The sequence below is a fragment of the Populus trichocarpa genome, chromosome 6 (assembly GCF_000002775.5).
Source record: "Populus trichocarpa isolate Nisqually-1 chromosome 6, P.trichocarpa_v4.1, whole genome shotgun sequence".
NCBI lineage: Eukaryota > Viridiplantae > Streptophyta > Magnoliopsida > Malpighiales > Salicaceae > Populus > Populus trichocarpa.
In genome coordinates, this window is record NC_037290.2 from 8,039,372 (window position 1) to 8,063,244 (window position 23,873).

General features: G+C 35.1%; 5 protein-coding genes across 6 annotated transcripts; all 5 read right to left on the reverse strand.

Annotated features, from left to right (window-relative positions):
• Positions 1-572: 572 nt before the first annotated feature.
• Positions 573-4,349, reverse strand: LOC7468072 (probably inactive leucine-rich repeat receptor-like protein kinase IMK2). The gene is made up of 2 exons (XM_002309123.4): positions 2,102-4,349; positions 573-1,480 (listed from the first exon to the last, which is right to left on the reverse strand). The coding sequence occupies exons 1-2, from the start codon at positions 3,954-3,956 to the stop codon at positions 870-872; spliced, it is 2,466 nt and encodes an 821-aa protein (XP_002309159.3). The 5' UTR covers positions 3,957-4,349; the 3' UTR covers positions 573-869.
• Positions 4,350-6,095: 1,746 nt separating this feature from the next.
• Positions 6,096-7,549, reverse strand: LOC7487339 (PRA1 family protein B4). Its single transcript, XM_002309124.4, has one exon. It carries the CDS (start codon positions 7,445-7,447, stop codon positions 6,779-6,781), a length of 669 nt encoding a protein of 222 aa, XP_002309160.1. The 5' UTR covers positions 7,448-7,549; the 3' UTR covers positions 6,096-6,778.
• A 3,927-nt stretch (positions 7,550-11,476) lies between these two features.
• LOC7487340 (uncharacterized) lies at positions 11,477-13,349 on the reverse strand. 2 transcript variants are annotated; one of them, XM_002309125.4, is made up of 4 exons: positions 13,184-13,349; positions 12,029-12,229; positions 11,883-11,941; positions 11,477-11,733 (listed from the first exon to the last, which is right to left on the reverse strand). In XM_002309125.4, the coding sequence occupies exons 1-3, from the start codon at positions 13,292-13,294 to the stop codon at positions 11,888-11,890; spliced, it is 366 nt and encodes a 121-aa protein (XP_002309161.1). In that variant the 5' UTR covers positions 13,295-13,349; the 3' UTR covers positions 11,477-11,733; positions 11,883-11,887. The 2 variants fall into 2 exon arrangements, with proteins under 2 accessions (XP_002309161.1, XP_006381249.1); XM_006381187.3 differs by lacking the exon at positions 11,883-11,941.
• Positions 13,350-15,251: 1,902 nt separating this feature from the next.
• LOC7487341 (uncharacterized) lies at positions 15,252-17,142 on the reverse strand. Its single transcript, XM_002309126.4, has 3 exons — positions 16,966-17,142; positions 15,947-16,147; positions 15,252-15,634 (listed from the first exon to the last, which is right to left on the reverse strand). Exons 1-3 carry the CDS (start codon positions 17,074-17,076, stop codon positions 15,599-15,601), a joined length of 348 nt encoding a protein of 115 aa, XP_002309162.1. The 5' UTR covers positions 17,077-17,142; the 3' UTR covers positions 15,252-15,598.
• A 3,217-nt stretch (positions 17,143-20,359) lies between these two features.
• On the reverse strand, positions 20,360-23,808 carry LOC7487342 (E3 ubiquitin-protein ligase RSL1). Its single transcript, XM_052453939.1, has 2 exons — positions 22,144-23,808; positions 20,360-20,738 (listed from the first exon to the last, which is right to left on the reverse strand). The coding sequence occupies exons 1-2, from the start codon at positions 23,697-23,699 to the stop codon at positions 20,546-20,548; spliced, it is 1,749 nt and encodes a 582-aa protein (XP_052309899.1). The 5' UTR covers positions 23,700-23,808; the 3' UTR covers positions 20,360-20,545.
• Positions 23,809-23,873: the final 65 nt, after the last annotated feature.

Sequence of the window (23,873 nt, forward strand, 5' to 3'; positions counted from 1 at the left end):
CTTTCATCTGGAAGGAATTCTAATGGGGAGTTTAAATATATATCTTTTGTACCAGTTATAGTAAAAAGCTTTTTTTTAATCTCTACTAGTAATAAAGAGAATAGGAGGAATTTGACATGCAGCATGATGATATAACTGGTGGTTTTGTTGCTGACATTGATATAAATTTCTCAGCAAAATAGGGAGTAGAAATTAGTGACCACCACCTTTAAGCCACGGGCAGATTTTGCGGTTGGAAGTCGATGTAGAGTGAAACCAACAGATTGCTAAATCTCTAGTTGTTCTTGATTATGAACTAGCCTTTTGCTTTTTCATTGCTGCTGCTTCTGCTGATTTATCTTCCGTTTGCAAGGTCTCCAGCCATTAGGGTTTTTCTTCGGTACTCAGTGTTATGACAGGGCGCAAGGAGAAGGTCTCTTTTCTTTTTATCAAGTAAGATAAAGGATACTTAAATTGCATGTATACAAGGATTCTTTTATAGAATGAAATTCCCTATCAGCTTACTTGAACACAGCTTGTGAAATGTGACAAGTTTGCTTATTTGAGATTTCTTCTGTTTACCTACAGAATAATGAATTGAAAGAATACATTATTATTATCGCAAGAAAAAAGATTACATATTTCCAACAGAACTCTCTAACTTGTATTTACTTATAGTAACCAAGAATATAAGAATTAAAGAATTTGAGAACTACAATACATATTTCCAACAGAACTCACTAACTTGTATTTACTTACTTATTATAGTAACCAAGAATATAAGAATTAAAGAATTTGAGAACTACCCTCCTATGATAGACCTTGTAAACCAACCAAAAAAAAGAAACAAAACATTATTTCTTGCACATACAAAAAATATACGACACTCTCTACTCAGTCGTCGGTACTTTGGCTCCATCATCAGCAGGAGCAGCAGCTAGCTCTGGCTTAATCTCCTCAAGTTGCTGAACAACTTCTTCGGCTTCAGGACGAGCAGTTGGTGTGGGATCAACACAATGCAGAGCTAATTTCAATGTGTTAAGTAACTCATCACCTATAGCTTGTGAATCCCTCACGAGCTCTAAATCAAAGATTTCATTAGTCCACTCCTCCTTCACAATGGATGCAACCCATTGAGGCAAATCCATGCCATTCATTGGTTCACCTGGTGATTTCCCGGTCAGAAGCTCCAAAATGATCACTCCAAGGCTGTAGACATCAGTCTTTGTGTTGGCATTCTTGAGTTTTGAGAGCTCTGGTGCACGATAGCCAAGTGTTCCAACAGTGGAAATCACGGTGGTGTTGGCAGTAGTAGTCATGAGCCTGGAGAGGCCAAAGTCCGCAATGTGAGCATTAGTTTGCTCGTCGAGTAATATGTTGCTTGATGTGAGATTCCCATGAATGATCTCCTGCTGGGTGTGGAGATGGTTTAGTCCACGCGCAACACCAATGGCTATGTTCATCCTTGTTGGCCAATCGACAGCGATTTCAGGCCCACGAGCTGCAAACAAATGATTTTAAACCATAATTGCTCCTGATGGTTAGGAATTTGCATAGCATGACTAGGCAGTTGTTACTCAAAATTATCAAAAAGCAGAAACAGAACAATATCAAATTCATCACTCAAAGTTTTATCTTTCTATGTCCAACTATTTATGTAGAACACAATCATCATTAACTCTCTCTTCTTTTGGGATATTCAAGGAAGCACACAGTTATGAATGGATTATGAGTCTGAACAGGATCATAATTTCTTTTTCATTCAATAAGCTTCCAATGCTAGCTTCAATCTTGTTAATTAGAATGTATTGCAAATGTTTTTAACACCTTCAGGGTGGAGTCTCATGTGACTTAAAATTTCCAGCTATTAAATTTTTCATTTCATCCTTGATCTTTAATTCCTTGCAATCAATGGTCATCAATCCATCAAAGCATAAAAGACAGTTCTTACTCAAAAATCATCTTTTTACACCAAAACTATGCAATACAAGTTCAATGCTATCATCAAGAATCTGTTTTGGTTATTCAGAGTTTATGAAAGCAAGCTATTATAAATGAATAATTACGAGCAGACAGAATTTGATATATGTATGCACTGATACAATTGGTGGAATCAACTTACCATGGAGGTAGGATGCAAGACTCCCTATGGGCATATAGTCAAAAACAAGAAGCTTCTCTCCCTTGGGACCCAAATAATAGGCCCTCAGTGCTAAGAGATTCGGGTGCCGAATCTTACCGAGAGCAGCAGCCTCTGTTTCAAACTCCATCTGCCCCTTTGTAGTCTTCTCCCTCAACCTTTTCACTGCAACTTGACTGCCATCCTCTAATGTTGCCTTGTAAGCTGTTCCATAACTACTCTTCCCCATTATCTCCGCAGTTGCACACAACAAATCATCTGCTGTAAACACAAATTGCCCATCAAAGTGGACTAATTTCCCACCCATTTCACCTCCAGATTCAACTTCAGGACCTGCCACAGCACCTGTCTTCTCACTTTCCCCTGGGAGCCCCCGCATAGTAGTTTTACCATGCTTTCCTTTTGAAGCAGACCTTTTCTTCATCAAACAACATAGCAGAATGAAGCAGAGAAGAAGCAGCACAGCTAAGAGGACACCAGCTGCTATGAGAATAATATCTTTAGTGCTAAATTTCCGGCGATGACGTTTTGGTTCTTCTTTTGTTGGAGTTGGAAGAACTATAGGTGGGGGTGAAAGACATGGGGTTGAAAAGCTGTAGCCACATAGCTGAAGATTTCCCACAAAAGAGCTTGAATTGAACTTCTTAGCAAGGGAAGAGGGAACAGAACCAGAAAGATTGTTATAAGAAACATTGAAGTAAGTGAGAGTGGCTAGGCGAACAAGAGAAGCTGGAATTTCTCCACTAAAATTATTTTGGGCTAAATCAAGCTGGTTGACACTGGAAATGTTTCCAATAGAAGCTGGGATGGGGCCTATGAACTGATTATTTTTCAGGTTTAGCACTGAGAGGTTGTGTAATCTATCAAAACCATCTGGGATCTGGTTGTCGAGACGGTTTCCCTCTAGATTCAGTGAGGCTAAAGAGGTGAGATTGGAGAGGCTAGATGGAATACTTCCATTGAAAGCATTGTTCGAAAAATCAAGCTTTTGAAGCCTTGAGAGACTCCCCATTTCATTGGGTATGGCCCCGGAAAGCTTGTTATGACTAAGAGAAATCTCTTGAAGTAAAGCCAACTTGTTAAGACTAACAGGAATAGTTCCAGAAATGAGGTTATGATCAAGGATCAAGAACTGAAGGTGATAAGAATAGTTTCCTTTTCTCCCCCAAGTATCCGGGATCGACCCAGAGAGGTAGTTGTGTTGGAGAGCAAGAACTATGAGAGAAGGGGACTGAGTAAGACTAACTGGGATCGACCCCATTAATGAATTAAAGCTCAGATTAAGTCTATATAACCTTGTAGAATTCGCAAGACTAGGAGGAATTGCGCCAGTGAGAGAATTGTTACTTACATCAAGAGTCAGGAGAACAGGACAGTTACCAATGGAAGGAGGGATAGAACCCGAAAGTCGGTTGTTGAAGAGGTAAACCCCTCTAAGATTGTGAAGCAAACCAAGAGACCTAGGGACAGTACCACCAAGTACATTGTCATGCAAACTAATCTTTCTGAGTGCTTGAAGCTGGCCAATCTTCTCAGAGATTCTGCCACCTAGTCCCTTCCAAGGAAGCTGGATAGCAATAACTTGTCCTTTGACACATTTGATTCCTGCCCACCGACCAGAGCAAGCTCCATATCCACTACCATTCCAGCTTCGTAAAAACCCTTTGAAGTCGACTAGTTCATTCCTTATAGCTCGAAGAGCTTGATAATCTGCTCGGGTGACCATTACACCATCCCATTTTTGGCTTGAAGCAAATTGGGGCAAAAAAACCAGTAGAAACAAGCACAAGTGTGTGTAAAGAAAGTACTTGTCGCGGAAGTGACAAGTATTTTCCATGAACAAGTTCAAGAAACAAAAAAAAAAAGTTGAAAGAACTGAAGAGAGTTTCTAAGAATGTCCGTGCTCTCCTCTCCTGAACAATGAGGGGAAAGTTCGGTCTGTTAGGGAGCAATGTGAGGGAGGAGATAAGGGAGATACAAAAGGAGGCAGAGTTAAGGTCCTTCACTGTTTTGGCGTTAGTTTCTCCTGCTTCTAACGGCTAGTTTTCCTCGTATTGTATACAATATGTTTCATGAGCTGAACCAGTCTTCTTCCCTGACCGGGACCCTTCACTTACAACGGCTACATTTCTTGGTCCAGGGGGACATAACACACATGCTTTTACTCTTGGTCAAAATCACAAATTTGCCACTGTAAACTAGCATCTGGCCTCGAGGCAATTTTTGGTAGAGCAAGGCCCCTTTGGCATTGCCGCTAGTTTTCTCCTGCTTTTAACTATATTTTAAAAAAATTCTAATTTTTTTTAGTTTAAAATCAATTTATTTTAGTATTTTTACTTTTTAGATTGTTTTGAGATGATAATGATAAAAATAAATTATAAAAAATAAAAAATAAAAAATATTATTTTAATATATTTCCAAACAAAAAATACTTTTAAAAAATTCTTAAATTCATTTCCAACTACCTTAATTATTTGTAAATCATGAGAACACTCAGTTTTATGTGTCCTTTTTACTAGGTTAAAATCATGAAACTCAAGCTTTTGTCTGCATGCGGCCCTCTGGAGTCTGGACACATTGCTCAAGCGATCAACAGACAGGTTTGCTCTTTGTTATCACCAAACTTGGGGGCATCGCTCCAGAGTCTAGGCCTCTTGATTGCATTGATGGATATTTTTGGACTAAATAATTGATTACTTGTTATAAAATTGCATTTTCAGCTTTAGAAAAATATATAAATCCGCGGCCACAAGCCACACTGCACTTCCCGTGAATGAAAACCTTGTTAAGTCTTGAATCAATAGTTGTACCGTCACATTTCAAAATTTAACCCTGGCATAAAAGCCCACTGAGATGAGACTTAAACTCCACCACCAATTTCCAAGCGGCAAAGGAGAACTGAATTTAATCGTTGAGAATAGAGCCATGAACCATAGTAGGTGCAGGGCATCTTCCTCCATGTGACTGCAGACTTGAGAGTTATGGGTTTAGAAAGGAGCATGAGATATGGGTCTCTGACTTGCAGACCCAGGAATCCAACTTGAGATTTGCTAGGTTTAAATTACAATGCTGAAGCAAAAACCAACAGCAATAACCCTTTTTAAACTTCAGAAAATCAAAATGAAACGAACAATCATGCAAGCATGCTTTCTCAACAAATAAAAAAAAAAAACTTGCTGCATCACCTGCATGCAGACAGCAGGCTTCTTGAGCACAGCAAAATTGATACATTCAACTGTAACAAAAGAGCAGGGTGACTAATAGAGAAAAGAAGGATCGATAAGGATCAAGATCATCTTGCGGGACCACTTCTCCACCAAAAAAACTGGTTATACGTATCTGAATTAAATTTAGATTCCAATATAATTAAGCACAAGGCATGGTCACAATCACCACACTGAAAAGAAAAGCCCCATGCAATTCAGATCGTGCTCAAATGAGTTTGCAGTGAGTTTACGAGAATTTTTGTCATCCGTTCTCCTCAGTAACTTCATTCGACAACATGGAGAGTATAGCCTGTAAAGAAGGTTATTAATGAAGCAAAAGGAACAAGCAAACATCATCATACAAGAAGTCTGCAAAACCCATCCCTCATTGGCAAAAATTATAGCTAGTGGTTCACACAATATGGATCCATTGAAGCCTAAGAAGACAGGTTGCATGCTTGCAAAAATAAGGAGCAGTGCTATTCTTCAAGAATCCATGGAAAGGATGTTAACTTTTAAGTCAATATTGACTAGTTGTAAGTTTAATATACCCACCAATCCCACTGTCAAGCTGCTACACACACATAGACCTCATAGATACCCCGGGCTCAAACCTAGATCGTAATACCCACTAAATTAGGCAATGTATGGTCAGATCAATCAACCTGGCCATTGCATATAGCTGGAGCTCAATCAACAAGCAAGCACACCTGCAAACTAGAGTAAATAAAGCACAGCAAAATCAGAAGAACACACTTCCAAGACAGCAATAAATCAGATGGCAAGCAGCAAATGGCCTGTTTCAGATTATACTATCAACATGACGCAAGTTCCGTTACATTGATCTCAAAAAAGGATAAAGAGGAAAGTAGTGTATTTAGACCCCATCCTAAGATTGACAAAATCACAAGTTTAACATAGAATTGATCCATTTAAGCCTACAATTATTTGCATCTAAGGGAATGCCAAATAGAGAATAGCAGGTGCAGATTAGCGAGCAACGAATCCAAAGGAGACCACCGTATCTAAGTACGCCCTGAATTGCAGGACTGCTACAGCACTTGATGCAATTTCCCCAAATCCTGAATATTTGATTGACCATGCATTCCAATTAGACTATCTAGAAAGTTCATCAGCAATCCCAGCCATTGGACTCTGCCGGTAAGATCACAACTATCTCCTAGCCGTGCATGACCAGGAAGATCCCATGCATCTGTCTACAACGTACATCAAATATGAACCATCCAATCACTTATAGACAAGATGCAAATTCAGTAATCTTCAAATCAAACTAATTACAGCCCAATCATATGAATTGCATCCTAAAAAAATGAAGGAAGGAAAGAATTTATAGATCCGTTTCCACAATTACAAAATCCAAAAAAAAGAAGACAATTTTAACCATTATTCATATAAATTCTGTATTTATTTCATCTATCAATTTAACCAATCCTCAAACACGGGCGGCTGCCACAAGAGGCGCCGCAGAGGAAACAACATTGGAGGCAGCGCTGCCGAGGAAGGAAGACAAGAAGCCAGTGTTTGCATTTTCTGGAACGTCGTCCAAGAAAAGATCCTCAGGAACACGAAAAGCACCATGAGCACAAACGATCCCAACACCGACCAAAAGCGCCGATATTATCACAGATCCGACACTAGTTAGAAAAACCACGAAAACACTCAATGCAATCAGAATCCCGAGCGTTTCACGGTCACTATAAGTCCGGCCGAAGAGGACCAAAGGCTGATCCGAAGCGCGGAAGAGATACAAGAAAAGCCAAGAACAGAGCAGGCCGAGGAGGAGGAGGAGAGAGAAAGGGTGAGAAAGGAGGGAAAATGCGAGGATTACGGAAATAGCGGTAAGATAGTTGATGCGGAAGTAGGAGTAGTTTTTACGGATGCGAGTTGTGGCTTCGGATATGGATTCAGGTTTAGAGAAAGCGGATCGGTCGATTAGTTCGGAAAAGGGGCGGCGTTGGGCGAAACCGTTGCGGACGGATTCGGTAATGTTGTTGAGGAATGCGCGGAGGGCGTGTGGAGGGAGAGGTGGTTGGGAGGCGGCAGCGGCGGGTGGTTGTTGCTGGTTTGTGATCGGGAGGACTGGCGGAGACTGGGATGACATTGTGTAGATTTGTTTTTTTATTTGGGGAGGGGGAATAGGGAGATTGGAAGGGAATTTAGGGAGGGGTAATTTAACGGATAGAGAAAAGAAAGGGAGTTAGATATTTTATTTTATTTTACGGTGATTGCTTGCTTTCCTTCTTTATTACGGTTCAGCACCGACACGGACCTAAGACCTTCCTTCCTAAAGTCAATTCACTAATAAGACGTTGACACATCAGCTTTCTTGGTATGTGCTTAGTTTCCGGGCTCTTTCTGCTGGAAGGAAGGGTTATATTAGGGAAGCCCAATGGGCTTGGATTTAGGTCTAACTTGACCCGGGTATTACGGGGAACTTGGGGTCATAATGGTTTATGGTTGATTAAAAAATACCACCAATAAAATAGAAAAAAAGAAAAAGAAAAATGGAGTAGCTGAAGTCGAAACTTAAACTTAGTTGTTTGGTTTAAAGTCGCTAGAAAACTCGAGTGTACTAGTTTTATTAGAAATTAAAAGGATAAGAGATTGATTGTGGTTAGAGAATGTATTAACACTCTTAACACACCCTACTTGAGATAAACTATATTACGTGGTTTGAATGTGGTTTAATGGTTTTGATGGGTTTCTAACTTACTATCTATCTATGATTTAAGATTGAGGTTTATTTGTATGAATAAATCCGGTGTTAAGAATTTATTATGGACTCGTATACCCAAATAAATTTTTATAAAAAAGATTTTCTGTAATTCGTATATTGCGGTGAAAAATACTCTTAATTAAAATTGATGAATATTTAGAATAACTCTGAGAATTTTTTGGTCAACTCTTGATATTTAAATACCAACCTTAATTGTGAGTCCAACATTTATACAAGAATATTGACTACTAATTCTCATAAATTAAAATTTTAGTTATTATTGGAATATTGATCAAATTCTCATAGATTCAATAAACTGATTATTAAATCTAAAATGCATGCTAAAAAAAAATTAAACATACCATATATTTTATTTTACGAGATATGATTTTGCATTTTTTTTAAGAGACTTAGTTGTATGCAACACGCAGAAAGATATTATTTTTTATTATTTTTTTTGTATTTTTGTAAGACCATATTTGGCCAAAAAAAACATTTTTTCTTGAAATGAAAACTACACAAAACAACCCTTAAGGGTGTTTGTCAAATAAACCCTTAAACCAAATAAACCTTAACAAAAAAGACAGCAAACCAAACAGGGCCTAAGGACGACATGGTTTTGACCTGACTAGATTGACCCGAAAACAAACCAAAACAAAAACTCAAAACCAAACCAAAACAAAGACCCAAAACCAAAACAGATTAAACATAACAAAAACATGAAAACTCAAAATCTTTCAAACAAAATGGATCGAGCATGAAAAAATAAAGAACACGAAGAACATTTAAGTGTGAACCCAACAAATTTGAGTGTCTTTTACAAGTTGATATTTGGTCTCTGATTTGTTCAATAGGACCCCTAGATGACCACCAAACTTTTAATTTTATTCAATTTGACCCTTGATTTCACTGATTTCAGTCCTCGAAGTCGCGTGCCTTTTGCAAGTTGGCCCTTGGTTTATAAATTGTTCAATTAAGTCCCTAATTGTCTATCAGACTTTAATTTTTATGCAATTAAGCCCTTGATTTGACCAATTAAACTTTTCAAAGTCCAATTTCAGTTCCCAAACTTCTATTTGTTTCAATTAACATCCAAATTGACTCTAAAAGTTGATTTTCCTTGCGATTAAGTCCTCAATAAATTTAATTAAATCTTCCAAAATTTCAATTGAGTCCTTAAACATCCAAATAAAAATATTTTTCATCAATGAGATCTTTTGTCAATAAAAATTGAGTTGCTAATTTTGTCAAATTTGTATATTTTGGTCTCCTAACTTTTTACTTGTCATTTTGGTCCTTCACCATCAATTTGAGCAGTCTTTTAGGCTTTCTTCATGTGTACTCTCTTATATTTTTTTTGAATTTTTTTTTGCTGTAGGGTAAAAAAATAGGTAACAACACCTAATTTAGTCAAAGTCGCTAAAACTTTGCACATGCTCTCTCTTAAGACACCTGAAATCCAAAATCAAAATTCAAATCATTAAAACAAAACAAAAATTCAATTTGAACCCTAATTCGAAAAGGAAAAAATAAAAAATCACCACTAATTTTTGTGGACTTCCCTATGCAGCCTCTTCTTTTTTGATGTGGCCTTGCCTTTTTTTTCTTTAGTTTGGTTATCTTTTTTGGAAGCATTTGAAAATGCGGGCCAACTTGTTTTTCTAAAAAATTAAATTTTTTTTGTTAAAAATTAAAAAATTTTATATGTTTTGGATCGTTTTGATGCGCTGATTTTAAAAATAATTTTTTAAAAATAAAAAAATATCATTTTAATATATTTCAGCATGAAAAGTTAGCCAAAGATGAATATACGGGAGTTCAGATGTAAAAAGAAAAGGAAAAAACCACAAGCAAGATATTTAAACAATAATAAGTAAAAAGTAAATCAAAACAAGGCTTACATAATCCTGACCCAGAATTTTTAATTCCCAATTCAGTCAAAGCCGCTAAAACTCCATGTTTTCTCCCCACACTCAAATTTCAAAATTAAAATTTAAAATCATTAAAACAAAACAAAATTAAATTTGAAACCCTAATTTGAAAAGGCAAAAAAACAAAAAAATCACCATTGATTTTTATGGACTTCCTTATGCAACCTCTTCTTTTTTTGTGTGGCCTCGCTTCTCTTTCTTCAGTCTAGTCGCCTCCCTCGTCCCTGTCATGTTCTTTTGGTTTAGTAAAGGCAGAGGTTAATAGATGTGAGTTCAGAAGGATAAGCCACATCTCCCATGAAAATTAAGGAGGAGGAGAAGTACGGTGCTTTCCATCCCTTTTAGTATTTTTGTTAATGTGATCTTACCATTCGTCTGCTTTTAGTTAATCCGATTACAAGTCATTGAACATATTTTCTAATATTTTTGTTTTATTGTATCCAACAGCTTAAAACAAGAGAAGAAATGTGATACAAAGATGGCCAGAACATAGAATAGAAACAAACAAGAATAGTTCATGCTCGCCACTCTAAAATGCAAAATCATTGAAATAAAGATACAAATTTACTCACCAATTTAGAAATACAGAGTTATGAAATAAAAGTACCACTCGCAAGGAGATGTAGAACTAAATAGGGTGTCAAAAAGGGCAAACAAAAAACTTTTCAATTCAAATTCTACAAAAGATGCTTAATATATGGTTTGAATATTCATTATATACTTGGAATAATCTTCTAAGTCTAAAGATAAACTAAAATGACATAATTGCGTTCAGAATAAATGATTTTTACATAAAACTAGATAAATAATACTTAGCACACATTTTTTACTTATTAAAAACAAACAAATACATGGAAAGCTTAAAAAATAAAACAATCACAACTCCTACATAATTTTAATATATGCATGATTGGATAATATAAAAAGATCACGTTTTGAACTTTAAAATCACAAAATAGACTTATTTTCCCATGCAATGAATCAAAGTTGATTCATAGGCTGATAATAAACAACATCAAGAACTTCATTCATCCATCTACATTACCAAACCAAACTCATGTAGCTCAACATCAATAGGATCATTAGAGAACACTCTCATGTTCAAAAGGTGCATGCAGTTAGAAAACCAATATTAGGCTAAATCATGCAATAAGCCCCTAGCAATTTGGTTTAGAATATGCTCAGACCATTACCTTAGGCTTACAATGCTAACTCCTCTAGCTCCATTGAGAAGTCTTTACCATCTGGAAGATGGGATTGTAGAGAGACCAACAGAAATAGTTGTTCGGAATTTTAGAAAGGATGAGCATCATACAAACAGAAAGGATGCATGTAAACAAGCGGGTGCCAAGGCACTTTGAATTACAGTTTTTGATTCACGTATTATCATTTTAAACTGCCTGAACAAGAATCCATAACCAGTTTAAGATCGTGGAGATGCAAAGTCTAATAAAGCAATGCTGAGCATGTCAAAGAACATTCATTGGTGATTAAACGGTTATTTAGACTAAGATTTCACGCAAACATATTGTTTTCCCATAAAAGAGGCACAGTTTAAAAGCTTTCACGTTCTAGATATCATAAGCCTAGACAAAAACAGAAATATTCTACTTAATCAAGTTTCTACAATAGTAAAACACCACAGACACATCTGTCTGAACGCATGGTGTCAAGTCTGAGAGCAACTCAGGTGAAAAGCTGGATTTAGAAGGTGGAACCATTCCATCCAAAGTGGGATCCCTGCAAAATACAGCAAGCAAAAAAGCATTATTAGTGGCAGAAAAAACCATAAAATGGCAGCCAATTTGAACATAACCTGAGAATAAGTTGAATCCTCCAGGAATTCAATAACAGTGCTCACAGTTTAAAAACAGTAAGTGTTTATTTACATGATCTACTGCTGGTGTAAAGCATGCAAACACTGTGCATATTCTTGGCTTTGATGGGCCTAAACAAACAGGAAGAATGCAATGAGAAGAAATGTGTGCATGGAAATGATCTATCTTCTTGACAATTAAATGTTGAGATGGCTTGCCTTGGAATCAAAAAATTTGAGGAAGAACCGTGACTTGGGCACCGACAGCTTCGACTCAAGAATGGTAGCAATTGCAGAACTCAGTTTCTTGTTCACATCACCGCTAAGGCCACCAACAGATACCAACTCACCATAAGCTGCTGGCTGCTCAGTTCCTCCAAATGCAATTGGTACTGAGCCCTTCAACACAATCATCACATACTGCACAATCACACACATAAAATAGTTAACAGACACATCCAGTGAGCAAAATATGGTATCGATCAATGCATATTATGAGCAAACTGTGGTATCAATCAATGCAAATATGCAACTTCCTTCTAGGTTGTAAAAATTTGAAAAATAACAGACATAAAAGCACAAAATATTGAAACAAGGAGGTTTGCAGGTGTAGGTGTACAAAACACAATTCCCGTCCACTATAGAGATAAACTAGCAAAGAACATGCAAACAGAGATAAAATCCATTTCTTCTTTCATGGCCATATAAGTGATACTAGAATCAACTGTATTATAAGCTACACAAGACACTGCAACCAAATCACACTTTGACCATCATAGTTTCCGAGGGAACTCTTTAAAAGAGACACCTCCCAGGAATTAAAAAGAAAAAACCCATTGTACAGTCCATTGTGAACACAAGAACAACTAGATAGTAAAAACATAAACTTATCCAGTTCAAAATCAAATGATAAACAGCCCAATCATATCAAACGATTCTAGAACCATACCACATCAAGAACTCAAGTATCCAGAAATTCTTTCCGATGTAGTTGATAGAAACTATTTACAGTTATTACTCTATCCTTGTCACCTTGAAAATGAGCATACAAATACACTTCACAGTAACCAAGAAACTTACCTCCATTCCCCCTCCATCATTACAAAAACTATTTACAATTATTAGTACTAACAAGCTAAAACAATTTTAATACCAGCTAGAACACACATTAATCAAACCCTAAAAACCCACTATAAAACTTGTAGCAGGCTAATTGTTTAAATAGTTCAAAATCTTTCTATATGCACCGAGGAACCCACAAATAATTTTAATAGCCTGCAACATTTTAACATTTTATCCATATTTCAACAATCAAGTCCAAAAACTAGCATGTATTTACAAGAATCCGAGGCAAATGGAAAAAGAAAATCTTACGGACTCAGGTTTGCCGATGATTTTGGCCACTTGAGAAGAGGCTTCAGAGAGGATGGCGGATGTGTTGACGCCATCGAGATTAACGTTGGTTGAAATGTTCAAGCAAGGCATTTTCTCTGTTGATAACACACTTGTTCTGTTTGCTACTAGCCTACATATATATACCTCAGCTCAGCTCAGCTGCCTTCTTCACTGGATTGGATGTATTATTTTTTAAAATATTTTTTATTTAGAAATATATAAAAATATTATATATTTTTTTATATTTTAAAATCTATTTTTAATATAAATACATTAAAATAATTTAAAATTTAAAAAATAATTTAAAAATAATTAAATTTTTTAAAAAAACACAACTTATCATGTAAACAAAAGGTGCCAAGAAAGAAAATATTTCTATAAAATAGTGAAATAGTTAATCTGTATTTATTCATTACTTATTCATTCATGTTAAAAATTATAAAGTCTAATTCTTAGTTAATTTAATATTGAAAGATAAGATTGAAAATAAAAATCAACTAAAAAAAACTCAAGTCAACCAGTTTAACCTGCAACCCGGGTTATAAAACTGTGGTAACCCCATAAAAAACAAATAAAAATCAATTTAATTATGAAACTCAATTACCAATTCACCCAATATTGAATGATTAAATTGAAAATAAAATCAAATAAAAAAAAATAAAAATAATAACCAGAATCAACTGGAGTTAATCTGTCAAACTCAGATAAGGAGACCAAGATAATTGAAGACCAAGATAACTTTTCAGTTATCAATTTTTCATTGTAATTATTATTTATTTATCAACAATATTCTAATTTAGATATTATAGGATGAAGCGTGTCTATTCTGCTAAACCGTATTTGTTCTCAACACCATAATCATCTAAGCTAGATGTCAAAGTTACAAACTATTATGGCTTTATCTACAACATAAATTGAATATATGACACCTACACAAGTTTGCAAGAAAGTAGTTTGGATTAAAAGGCAATGGAAGAACTCGAACATAAATAAATAAAAAAGATTTTGGATTAAAAGGCTAATGAAGAACTCGAGCACATATACATAAAAGAGATTTTTGTGAATTTTGATAATTAGAGTGCCTTGTATATTGCAAGTACTCTTTCCTTACATTCAAAGACAAATCACATATAGGAGTGCAATATAATTTTTTCCGAGAAGTAGTGGAAGAGAATAGTGTGGATCGATATGCAAAGATTCACACGACAATTTAGCGTAAGCGGCATGTAGCTGGAAATAATTGAAAAGAAAAAAGATGTGAAAAGTGAGTTTAAGTGGGAGAATGTTAGCTATAAACTCACATTTCGTACTTGGAAAGTCAATTACTTGGAGAAGAGAAACATGGAAAACAACCTTCTTCTGTCTTTTGCAAAGTATGTGGTTGGAAAATCTGAACATGAAAGTGTCAAAGATGGCTGCATGCACAATTGCAAACGCTGAAAGTGGAGGAGTAGCCATGTCAAAAATGGATGCTGAGAAGGTAGCAAAGTTAGTGTGTTTAGCTGGGTTTTTTTTTTGGCTTAATAAGCGAGGAAGCTCTCTAGAGACCTTTTGTTTCTTTTAATTAACAATAAAAGAGAGTTAGTGTTGTTTTATCCATTAAAAATCCTTCGATTCTTGTTTATTGTCTTTCCCTTAAATTTGTTGGGAGTTTTGTTTTTCAACTTAAATCTTTGTCTCAACACTTTACTTTAATTATGTGATACTGTTTCAACCCAACTTAAACCATTAAAATCCTAACAAGCTCTACAATAAATAAATAAAAAACAAGGAATTCCTTCTTGCTGATTTTAACATGGCATATGAATCCATCTTTTAAGTCCCAATCCCTTGAAAAACAGATATTGAAAGAAAAAAGCCGTTATATAATTTGGACATTTAAGGTCCTGGATTTTGCATTCAAAGAACATTTCGTGAACCTAAATTTGTTATTTCGTTAATAAGTTCACCTGAAATACTTAAAAATGGAAAAAAAAATCAAATAAAAAACACCACAAACACCCTTCAAAGTTTAAACACTAGAAAAAGAAAGGTCTGTTTTGGCTAATTTGCTAAAATAAGGGAGATACCATCTCATAAAGCAAGCCTAGAGCACGTCTAATTAGAACATTGCTCATAGGCTGACAATGGCTCAAGAACAATAGATATTCACTCCCAAATCATGTGCCATGAGCACCACAATACAATACAATTGATTAAATGCCAAGCAAACGTAGTGTTTCCTCATAGAAGGACACAACAGCATTCACATTCTACATACATACATGCATATGCCTAAATGGATATCTATATAACTCAACAAGGCAATGTTTATGCAATAGCAGAACACCAAAGGCGCATAACTTATTGAATCTCCAACGTTAAGTTCGAGGGCAACAAAGAAAGAAGCTGGATTTAGAAGGTGGAACCATTCCATCCAAAGTGGGTACCCTGCAAAAGAAAGCAAACATCAGTATCATTGATAGTGGCTGCAAAATGACTTTTTATGAGGACATAATCTGAGAAATATGTGGAGGTTGACTCCTAAGGCAAATTTAATTTAATAACTATGATTGCATTCAGAAAGAAAAAAAAAAGATTGTTTTTTTTACAGGAATTAATGCTGATAAGAAGCAAGCGAAAATCAGGCATTTTCTTGGCTATGACCGGCCGGCCAAACAACAGAAAGAATGCAATGCGAAGAAAAATGTGCACCGCAATAATCGATGTTCTTGGTGACAATTAAAAGTTGAGATGGCTTGCCTGAGAGTCATAGAATTTAAGGAAGAGCCGTGACTTGGGTACTGACAACTTTTTCTCCAGAATTGATGCAATTGCAAAGCTCAGATTCTTGTTTACATCAGGGCCAAGGCCACCAATGGATACCAGCTCACCAAAAGCTGCTGGCTCCTGAGTTCCTCCTAATGAAATGGGTATCGATCCCTTCAATACAATCATCACATACTGCATGGCAACAAACATTAAATACTTAAGAAAGGCACATTCCATAGCCAATATACATCAAACGAACAGCTGGGCAAGAAAAATTTATAAAGAGTATGATCAAGATCACTTTTTTCACAATACCAATTGTAAGAACCGGTAACAAGCACAAAATGGGGGTTGGAAGTTGATGTCTAAAGAACATATTCTTGTTTAGTTTATTGATAAACGAGTAAAAGCACACATAGTAATCCATCAGAACCCATCTCAATTTTCTAAAAATAGGCACAGTACAGGCCATTGTAAGCTAAATCAAAACTCAGATCAGAATTAAATTATCCAGAACCCAGTGTTGTGGATTCTTCATCAAGTGGCTGCAGAATCATAAGGAAACCAAACTTCTAAGACCCCACCAAGAAATCAAGCCTGATCTCATCTGACATCCAATAATTCTTTATGTGGTCACAAATTAAGATTTTCAAAATTGAAAATAATAAATAAATAAAAATAACCAGAATAAACAAACACCATAGCTTTTGAGAAAAAAGACAGATATTTGTTTCATGTGACCAAATAATAAACAACTAGCACACCTACCATACAGCATCTGCCAGACACAAAGGAAAGAAAGAAAGAAAAATCGATAACCCGCAACAGTTTAGTATTATTATAATTGAAAAATCCAAAAGGATATGCATGTAATATTTACAAGGGAATCATAAGCTTTTAGGTCAGATCATAGACAAAACCCTCAAAGTGGATTATTAAGAGTAAAAACACAAACTTAAAATTAAAGAACTGAAGAAGACCCCAAGAACGAAAATGAAAACAAAACTTACATTGGCTGGCTTGCCGATAAGCTTGGCAACCTCAGAGGTGGCTTCGGAGAGGATGGAGGAGGTGTCAACTCCATCAAGGCTGACGTTTGTGGAAATGATCAAGGCAGGCATCTTCGATCTCTGTCAAAAAATAACAAGGCTCTCTCTCTCTGGTGCCAATTCTCTGTTTGCAAGTATGAAGTATCCATCATTTATAAAAGGCATAAGAATTGTTAGTTACCAAATAGCCCTTCGTTTTGTGGCCAGCTACCAACTTGGTTGGTAAGGAACGGGAATATAATATTAATTGTTTTTTAAAATATTTTTTATTTTAAAATATATTAAAATAATATTTTTTATGTTTTAAAAATTATTTTTAATATCAATATATAAAAATCATTAAAAATATTAAAAAAAAATATTAAGTTAAAATAAAAAATAAAAAAAATTAAAATATTTTTAAATTATAATACCAAACACATCTCTGATAAAAAAAAGTAGATAATATATTACATGGAACTGAGGTTTAACGTGCTTTCTATTGAAATTTAATTTTTTTATTTGTTATTTAGATGGTTTTATATAAAAAATTATTATTTTAAAATAAATTAATGTAATACAATTTTTAAATTAAAAAAAATTTTAAAAAATTATTTTTACATCGTGTTATTTTATGGAGGGACCACAACTTTCCCACCTTGTCGGAATAATTTTGAACCCTTTATCAAGATTCTTTTCGGATTTCACCGTTAAGAAGTAGTTTTGTTTTCACTTAAATAGCACGTATAAGAAAATAATTATGAGAAAGCATTATTAATAACAACACAATCTAAAAAAAACCTCACGCTGAAAAGCCGTTCAAGAGGGAGACGGCCAGGAATCTTAAAAAACTAAATAAAGGGTTTGTGTGTATTCATGTGGTTATTAATATAATGAATATTAAAAATTTATATGGTTGTTAATTTTAAAATTACGATGTTATTTTTACCCTTTTTGGTCTAATAAAAATGGTGCACAAACCAGGGCAAGTAATCAAAATTGCTTTGACGGATCTATAACTAAAATCTCACATGCATGAACATCCTATCACCGAATTAAATCACAACTTCAACAACTGCATGATGTTGACACGTAGACAACTTGCCCTGATGGGGTCTATCAGGATCATTAAATAGAAACCCTGGCCAGTGTGTCAGGAGGTTAAAATAGTTAATTTCTCATCTCAATCTGTAATTTACATTTAATTTTTTAATATATATATATAAGTTTATTAATTTTTAATTGTGTCGTTAAAATTAATGTTGTATCCTATTCTCATTTCTAGCATTATTTTATTTTCTAAATTAATGCATCGGTTGTCTTAATTTGCAGATAACTTTTCACTCGTGTATTTTTTATTTTATTTTCTTTAATGGCTTCACAATAGCGTTAGATTTATTCTAGAAAATGCTACTATCACTTTTTTTAAGTACACATGTGTGTGTAAATACTTATTTTCAAAAATCAACAACTTTTTATTCAAACATATTATTTTATTTTATTTTTAAGGCTTAAAAGTAGCATTATATTCATTTTATAAAATAGTGTTGTCACCTTTTTAAGTATGCATGTGTGTGTAAAAATTATTTTTAAAATTCATATAGTTTTCACTCATGCAGTTTTTATATTATTTTTTATTTTTATTGGCTTCACAATAGTGTTACTTTCATTTTGTAAAGTTTCATTGATTCCTTTTTATGTATTCATGTGAGTGTAAATATTTATTTTTCAAACTAAGAATAAAAATGTTTCACCGAGTTTTCATCAAGTTTAACATTATGTTTTGATCAAAGTTTGAGTTTTAGCATCTAGATAGGCGTATCTCCTAGTCTTAAGGACCGACTTAGGCCTAGCACAATATTTTTAACTTCAAAACGAGTCGAAGAGTTTTCATCAAGTTAACATCATGTGTTTAATTAAACTTTATTTTTAATAGTTAGGTCAACAAGTCTTCTAATTTTAAAAATTAATTTAGGCCTAGCGTAGTGCTTTTAATTAATAATAAAAAAAAAGATAAAAAATAAATTATTGATTAGCGAGAGTTTTGATTAAGGGCTTGATGCAGACTTAGCGAACATCAATCAATAATAAGTCAGTTACGAATAATCTTAGAAAATAATTTGGACAATAATTGCTTGTGTAAAAATAAATTTAAAACAAAACACATAATTAAGATAATCTTTCATTTGAAAAGATACGATAAAGATGATTTCTATCTTCTTCAAAGCATAACCAACCCCTTACTCGATGTGTAGTATCAATGTATGCCAATGTTTGTTTATAATTTTGGATGTGTTAGGATATTACCCCATCATTGCAAGTAAACCTAAGTTGGGTGAATATAACCCTACCAAGACCTATTGAGTGTGAATGAAGGCTTTAAGTTCATTTGGACATAATCAACTTAAAGTTCAATATGTATTCTAAAAATGAGGACTAAGTCTTATTGTCAGGCTTATGTTCCAAATCATTATTAAAGTTTTAGTAATTTTTTTTTTAATAACAACACATATACTAGTTTAGAAAAACTTTAGCTAGAGCATAACATGTACCTTATCTTATGTAATTAAGATGTACATGATGATTATTATCTTTCTTGTTAAATAATCAGTCTCTTACCTAGAACTCTAAATGCCAATTAAAGTCACTAGTTATTATAAAACTAGATAGTAACTTTTATTTTCAATTTTACCTAATGCAAACCCTAATTATATATCTTCTAGATTTCTATTTGGAAGAAAATATATATGTACAAGGGTTTATGAGATTTTTTTTTAAAAAATGTATATGGAAGAGCGCAGCCATTTTATAATAACTTACGTGTACAGTATCCCAAAGAAATTTAATCTTTTGGTCGGATCTTAGTCATAAGGGTAAGGAACTTCGAAAGACAGTCAAGAAATGTTTGGAAAGACTGTTGATAATACAAGTTCAAAATGGTTGTGGTTTATTATGCGACAGAAATGTGTGCTTGTGGAAAGAGAGAAAATAATGTAGAATGTTAATAAACATTGAAGATAGGTAAATGTGTATCTTAATATATTAAAAAAAAAAAAAGTACGGGAAAGGAAAAGGAAAGAAGGAAAATAATTTCCCGTTTAAAATTATACTCCTTTTTTTCTTTTTCTTTTTTTTTTAAAAAGGAAAAAACAATTTCCAACCCGGTATAACATGGTTGTGAAATATGAAAGCAAGCCTATATGTTGTCGTCGGCTTCCGAATCCAGTTGAGTTTCCTTCATTTTTTTTTGGAATTGAATGGAGTGTGTTCGCTATACCTTATGCTGGCTTTTGTTTATTTATTTTTATAATCCTTAATGGGAACTTTCAAGATTAATTAATTAGCTAGATTGATTAAATTAATTGCTAGCCCTGACTACGGGAGAATTTAGAGGTATTGATTGTATTAAGAAAACTTGGAAAAGAACTGCAACGGTCCAGTCAGATATCAAGACTGAGGGACCTTTTTAACAGCATCTGCACACATTGATAGACTTTCTCCAAAAAAAAAAAAAAAAAAGGGAAAGAAAAAGAAAAAGTGGGAGGATATGCAGTGTTTACATCTAAATAAAATAACCGTCGGATTCGGAGTCATAGTAATCATCCTCATCCTCATCCTCATCAAAATCATCTTCATCAACGTCTGAATCATTTTCAGCATACAAGATATTATCCTCATCCCAGAGTGGACAAGAGCATGTTGCTTTCTTGTCCTTCCACTCAGCTCCACAATTATAGCAAAACTCGAAGCCACATCTGGAAAAACATCACACGCATCAGAAAAGAGTGAGAATCTAGTTAATATTAAGAAACATGTCATACTCATCATCTTCAATGGAAGCAATTACAAAAGGAATTCATCTATTCACTTCATAATTATCAGTAATATATTCTTCAAGTGAAAACATTGTCAGTAATATAGCTCCAATAGACTGTGCTGCGAGTCTTTCCTCCCGTGGATTGGCTCTAACTGAAGTTCAGATTGAGAGACTTTCTCATGATGTACCTTCATTGAATCAGAACTACTACTAAGCACCATGAAAGATGTTTGTTGTACAACAAGGGGAAAAAATTCCTCTATTTACACTGGTTGCAGTTTGCACCCATTGTTTTATAAGCTGCACTATCCTTCGTTTACCACATAAAAAAAACACTTCGTACCCCATATTTCTTCTCTCCTAACACTTAACACCTACCCTTCGTTGAAGCCTTTAAGAGGATTCTTAATCAAGAATGGCAAGTCACCACAGTGCAGATCTATCATGAGGCAAATTTCCAAGTTGATGCCGCGGCTAGTATGGGAACAGGGGGGGCTGTGGGTTGCAGTTTTTTCTTTTAAAAGGGATCTAATGGGCACAGCAGGCCCTAGAATTTCATCTTTTTTGTGAGGGTTTAGTGTGATTGGTTTTGTTTGTAGGATTTTTTGAAAGATCTGTTCAGTTCATGATTTAACTTTTAATGATTAGATTTCAGTAAATCCACGAGTGCAGTTTACTTTGGAAGTTGTTAAACACAATTCAACTTTCCATTTTGAACATTGCCTGATATGATGTAAATCCACCAGACTGGACAAACTTGCTCTATCAGAGCCAGCAAAACAGAAATTAATGCAATTGTTACTTCTGATCAATGTTCCTGTTGACTCTGTGATCATTCACTCCAGAGATCTGTACTGGTTGGTATTTCATTCATTTCAATAATTTTCTTCAGTAACCTAGATAGAATGCCGCACTTCATTTTAATCAAAAGAGTCTCTTTTGAATCTACACCTATAGATAGCAGCTTAGCACTAGTAGAAAGCACTAGGATGCAAACTGTGAGAGAGAGGCCGGGAATAGGCAGGCACAAAATTATCATTAGACTTTTACAGTGACAGAATCTCTGTTAACATTACCTGAGTGTACTAAGCATAATTAAAAAGAAAAGAAAAAACAGAGGATGAAAAACATCAGAGTGTAAATAGAGGATGTTTCTTGTAATTTTTCCTTAACGGCCTCCTATATAGGTTTGAGGATTCATCAAGCAATAAAAACCATGCATTCTTCAGCTTCATAGGTGGTTTGTAAATCCAGAAATTTAATTCAACAAACTTTTCTTTGCTAAAGAAAATGCATTTAACTATTCTCAGACAAGTCAATTTGAAAGGAGGATGAGTATGTACCTGCAAGTCATGTGGTAACAACCTTCAGCAAGTTCAATCATATGGTTGCACTTCACACATTGGCGCCATAGGTTCCTTGTTGCAAGAGATTTCAGTTTGAAATCTTCTGCAGGGTTGTTAGGATTCATTCTTTTGTAACTAGAACATGTCATGTTATTATGCCATGGGACCTTGCAATTAATACAAAAAAGACCATGGCATTTCGAACATTTCCTTGCACCAACACATTGCAAACCAGCAGCAACTGCACTTTTAGCATATTCCAAAACGTCAGTTTTCGACATCAATGCAGAGCATTTAGGATACGGGCAGTAGATTTTCTCCGAAACTGGGATCGAAGCTTCCTTTATACGTAGGCACATCATCTCAATTAATTTAGGTGTCAAGAATTTCCTACAACTTTCAACGTTAAGCAAAGAGTCACATCCTTCATGAGGGCATTTCGGCATCATTCCATGGAGCAATTTAACCTCCACATGCTGTTTCATACAAGAAAAACAGTACCTATGCTGGCATTCATCAACCGAAAAGATATGTTCAACATCAGTATCTTCAAGACAAATAACACAAGCCTCAATAATGGCAACCCTCTTGTGGGTGGATTCTGCTGGCTGCATCGTGACCTGAGAAATTATAGCCTCTCTAGCAAATCTAAATGCATATTCAATATCATTCCGTGGCACAAGAACAGGATTACAATAGACAAACTTCCTTCGAAGAAGAGCTACCTGATTGATTAACACAGCAACCTTCCTCTGCTTCGCAGACCATCTCCCAGTAACAAAATTATAAAGCGGACAACAGTGGCAATACACAGCAATTCTCTTAAGGTCCAAAGCAAGAGCAGCATTAAGGCCTTCGATCAAAGCCTTAGCTTCGGCCGCATTCTTGCTCCTTCCATTCCCTATCAGTGGCTTGCTTATTTCAAAAACCAAATTATTCATCGGGTCACAAATCGCAATTCCAATTCCACCGAAAACTTTATTCCCTTTTTCTTCACTAACCAAACCCTTAACATACAGCTTGAATACTACTGATTCAGAATCATCATCATCTTCTTCTTCTTTTACGAAATCATCTCCCCAGTCTAGCCACTCTTCCTCTGGTATTTCCAGAATCTCTCGAGCTACTTTCTGGTCATGGATTCGACGGTCGAGATCTTTTCTGATCCTGCGCGATTCGAGTTCTGATTGTCTGCGATCTTTTAGCTTTTGCTCTAATTTTGAGATTTCTTCAAATTGTAGAGTGGACAGAGGTGCAGTAATTTCGACTTTGCCAATCGGAGGCGACGCAGTTGAGGTAGAGGCGGAGGCCGACGTGGAGGCGGATGTGGAGGCAGACGTGGAGGCGGACGTGGAAGGGAGGAGAGGTATGGAGGCGTTTATGGCTTCTTGGAGTTGAAGTCGGAAGGCAAAGTCGAGGTCGGTTTCTAGGGATTCGGCAGCCATTAGTTCTCGCCGCTGTTCGGAAAGGAGGGAGAGAAGGTCCTCGTCGTCGAAGTCATCGTAGTCGTAGTCGTAGTCGTCGTCGAAGTCTCTGTTGGTAAACGTGCTCATTCTCAGTTTCAGAAGGAGAAACAAAAAATAAATTTATCTTTTGGAGAGGAAAGGACTGACTAGGGTTACCTAGGCAACTGAATTTCAAGGCAATTTATTCATTCGGATTAGGATCCGAAGCCTTTCAAAGGTCAATTGGACTCTCTCTTCATAAAATAATAATAATAATAATAA

Bases quoted from the DNA above. Each gene is read 5' to 3' on its own strand.
- LOC7468072 (XM_002309123.4), bottom strand. From the start codon at position 3,956: ATGGAAAATACTTGTCACTTCCGCGACAAGTACTTTCTTTACACACAC. The intron at 1,481-2,101 runs GTAAGTTGATTC...ATTTGTTTGCAG, and splicing joins TCTTGCATCCTACCTCCATG to CTCGTGGGCCTGAAATCGCT.
- LOC7487339 (XM_002309124.4), bottom strand. From the start codon at position 7,447: ATGTCATCCCAGTCTCCGCCAGTCCTCCCGATCACAAACCAGCAACAA.
- LOC7487340 (XM_002309125.4), bottom strand. From the start codon at position 13,294: ATGCCTTGCTTGAACATTTCAACCAACGTTAATCTCGATGGCGTCAAC. The intron at 12,230-13,183 runs GTAAGATTTTCT...GTGATTGTGCAG, and splicing joins TCATCGGCAAACCTGAGTCC to TATGTGATGATTGTGTTGAA. The intron at 11,942-12,028 runs GCAAGCCATCTC...CTGTTTGTTTAG, and splicing joins TCAAATTTTTTGATTCCAAG to GCCCATCAAAGCCAAGAATA.
- LOC7487341 (XM_002309126.4), bottom strand. From the start codon at position 17,076: ATGCCTGCCTTGATCATTTCCACAAACGTCAGCCTTGATGGAGTTGAC. The intron at 16,148-16,965 runs GTAAGTTTTGTT...GTTGCCATGCAG, and splicing joins TTATCGGCAAGCCAGCCAAT to TATGTGATGATTGTATTGAA. The intron at 15,635-15,946 runs GCAAGCCATCTC...TTTCTTTTGCAG, and splicing joins TTAAATTCTATGACTCTCAG to GGTACCCACTTTGGATGGAA.
- LOC7487342 (XM_052453939.1), bottom strand. From the start codon at position 23,699: ATGAGCACGTTTACCAACAGAGACTTCGACGACGACTACGACTACGAC. The intron at 20,739-22,143 runs GTACATACTCAT...ATGTTTTTCCAG, and splicing joins TGTTACCACATGACTTGCAG to ATGTGGCTTCGAGTTTTGCT.